The 2,963-nt window shown below is 50.1% G+C and overlaps 1 protein-coding gene across 1 annotated transcript; it reads left to right on the top strand.

Annotated features, from left to right (window-relative positions):
- Positions 1 to 61: 61 nt before the first annotated feature.
- Positions 62 to 1,242, top strand: LOC104513066 (tropomyosin alpha-1 chain-like; the record flags this gene model as incomplete). The annotated part of the gene is made up of 2 exons (XM_010156294.1): positions 62 to 175; positions 1,117 to 1,242. Coding segments are annotated over exons 1-2 (240 nt in total), but the record flags the coding sequence as incomplete, so codon positions are not given.
- Between the last annotated feature and the right edge of the window lie 1,721 nt (positions 1,243 to 2,963).

Here is a 2,963-nt window from a genome sequence, read left to right as displayed (position 1 = left end):
CCTCCCCCTTGCCCGTCCTGCCGCCCGCCGCCCCACCGCCCGTGCCTGGGTCCCAGCGAGGATGGAGGCCATCAAGAAGAAGATGCAGATGCTGAAGCTGGACAAGGAGAACGCCTTGGACAGAGCCGAGCAAGCCGAAGCGGACAAGAAGGCAGCGGAGGAGAGGAGCAAGCAGGTCTGCACCGAGGGCCCGGGCGCGGCCGGCGCCGGGGCGCAAGGCTTTCCCGACGACTCCTCTCTCTCTTATTTTTTAAATTTACCTTGTATTCCCCACCACCCCCTGCAGATCTGGCTGAACTTTTCCTAAGGCAGAGCTTTACCCTGTCAGCCTCTGGCTGGAGCTTGCCGGGGGCCCGGCAGGAGATTGATCCTTCCCCTCAGCACCGCAGGTGGGGAGCGGGGCCCTAGGACAGCCGCATGGCCTCTGTGCCTTTGTCACAGGGGCATGGCTGGGAGAGAGGCTGCCTCGTGCACCTGGTTAGCGATGGACAGAAGTGCTGTGATTTTCAAAGGACGCTTAAAGCTGTGTTTGCCCCGTCCAGCACCACCCAGCAGACTTGTCCAATTCCAGCTGCACCCCCTCCTCCCCATACACCCCTTCCAGATGTGTGTCCCATTTTCATGGCCTTCTCCAATCCCCCTCCTTTACAGCTGGGGCTGTATTCGTTTTGGGGAGGGGTGTCATGGGTTGCATGTTTCTGGGAGATCCTGAAGGAGGAGGGAGAAAGGAAGAGGGATTTAAAAATTAATTTCCCACTTTTCTAAGTGCAGGCAGAAACATTGTGCATTGTGTTTCCTCTTGTGCACCTAGTTAGAGGATGACATTGTGCAATTGGAAAAGCAATTGCATGTGACGGAGGATGCAAGGGACCAAGTGCTGGAAGAGCTACACAAGTCTGAGGATAGCCTCCTCTCCGCAGAGGAGAATGCTGCCAAGGTATCGTGCCCTTGCCGCAAGCAAAGAGAATCTAACTGTCTCTCCTTCTCTCTCTCTCTGTCCGTCTGTCCTTTCCTGTCTCTTCTGCACTCGCACTTCTCCCTTTGCACGATCACGTTGCCTGCTGCACCTTGTCCTGCCCGCCCTCCCCTCTCCACCACCTTCCACCCGTATCACAGCTGGAGGACGAGCTGGTGGCTCTACAAAAGAAGCTGAAGGGCACTGAGGATGAGCTGGACAAATACTCCGAGTCCCTTAAAGATGCACAGGAAAAGTTGGAACTGGCTGACAAAAAGGCCACAGATGTAAGTTACCCCCATCCCTTTCACCACCGTCCCAGTACAGAAACTCCACACAGCCTCTGCACAGGACAGCCAGGACTCCTACCAAGCAGTGCTCCAAAGCTTTGCTGAAGGCAGGGTCCAGGCATCTCCTGGGCAGGGAGGTGTGAAACACAGCACTGCCTCCTTGCATGAGGTTTGCACACCATCAGAGGCGTTTGATTGGGTTTCTGCTCACTCAACACATGCTTTTCATGTGTACTTGCCGCTCTAGACATGAAAGTAAAGAAAGGGTGGATTGGCCGTTCAGGTGATGGGGAAAAAGGAGCAGGCTGGAACAACAATATCTTGATAGTGAAGCAGAATCAGAGAGTTTGTAGCAAGTAGATCCAGGAGAGGGAGATCCAGAAGAGCAAGGGCTGCTAGTTCTGTCTTCGAGAGAGCTGTTCCTAGGCACGCATGCATTAGAACTGCTGCTAGATACTAGTTTGGCTCACTCAGTGGTCCCTGAGATAAAAGATCCTCTACTAGTTGTTTGTTTGCTGGTGGTTTTTTTTCCTGGAAGTCACTGGAACTGTTTCACTTGCTGAAGTTCAGTCTTACATGAGAGAAAATTGTCTGGAAGATGATACTTGCTAGGTTTGCAGTTCAGAGGACAGGGATCTTGGGAGCAAGCTGGGAGATATATATAGCTCAGCACTTTATATGGTAATAATGCAAGAGCTTGTGCTTCTCCCAGGCCCTCATCCCACCCACCTGTCTGCCCCTGACATGCATTTAATGTATTGCAGGCATGGAACCATGCGAGTTTATTGTCTGTGCACTTAAGTTCCACATCTCTGTGGCTGCTGCTCTACAATCCAGTTCTCTCTGAGTAAATCTCAGGTCTGAGCTGCAGGATTTCCAAAGCAATGACCATGCTTTTCCTGTAACTCAGCTTTAAAAATTCACCTCAAAGCCATAATAAAAAGAGGAGTTGCCACAGATGAAGCAAGCAAAGGATTTCATGGGGGAAGGAAGGATACTTTTAGAAGGGGAAATGTTACAAAAAGCAACTTTGAAAGACAACCTGCTTTTATCTTATTTTACTTCTAAAATGAACAATGGATAAAAAAGTTTTAACTTCAGTGTGGCAGTTAAGTTGTATGGCTTTGAAAGAACTGCAGAACTTAAAACATAAGCGTGCATAGGAACGGGAGAGAGGGGTTCTGTGAATAATGTGGATCAGATGTCTGTCTTCTGCGTATGGCTGCATAGATGAGAGGCAGCTTCGTAGCAGGACGTTTATTTAACTTGTTCAAAGAAACCGCATGTAGATCCATGGGAGATATTCCTTATAAGGAAAAGTATGCAGACTATTTGGAATAGCTCTGCTAGGATGAAGGCAGGAGAAATGCTACTAGACTCCCTGTTTCAAATGAAAGCTCTTCCTAACCAATCCCAATACCATTTTCCTTTGCTTGGAAAACAGCATTTGGAAGCTAGTTGAGGGCAATTTTATTTGCAGTCATCCCTCTGGCGGAGGGTAGGCAAGTGTCTGGCTTGTTTTTAATGGTTTGCATGGAACACGTCTGACACTTTAAGGATGTCTTTCTTTTTTTGGCGATGTGGAGTATCTCTGGGGCAGTGCAGTTGACCCAGTATTTGCCCTACTAGTTTGGATAGTTCCAAGCCCTAGGAGAAAGACGGGCAGGGGAGGGAGTGCCGGCTGCCTGGGGTGGACTCGCCTTACACCGGGGGATGAG

This window comes from Eurypyga helias, unplaced genomic scaffold (assembly GCF_000690775.1).
Source record: "Eurypyga helias isolate BGI_N326 unplaced genomic scaffold, ASM69077v1 scaffold29687, whole genome shotgun sequence".
NCBI classification, from domain to species: Eukaryota; Metazoa; Chordata; class Aves; order Eurypygiformes; family Eurypygidae; genus Eurypyga; species Eurypyga helias.
Note: the sequence above shows the minus strand (reverse complement) of the source record. Positions and strands in the feature narration are given on the sequence as shown.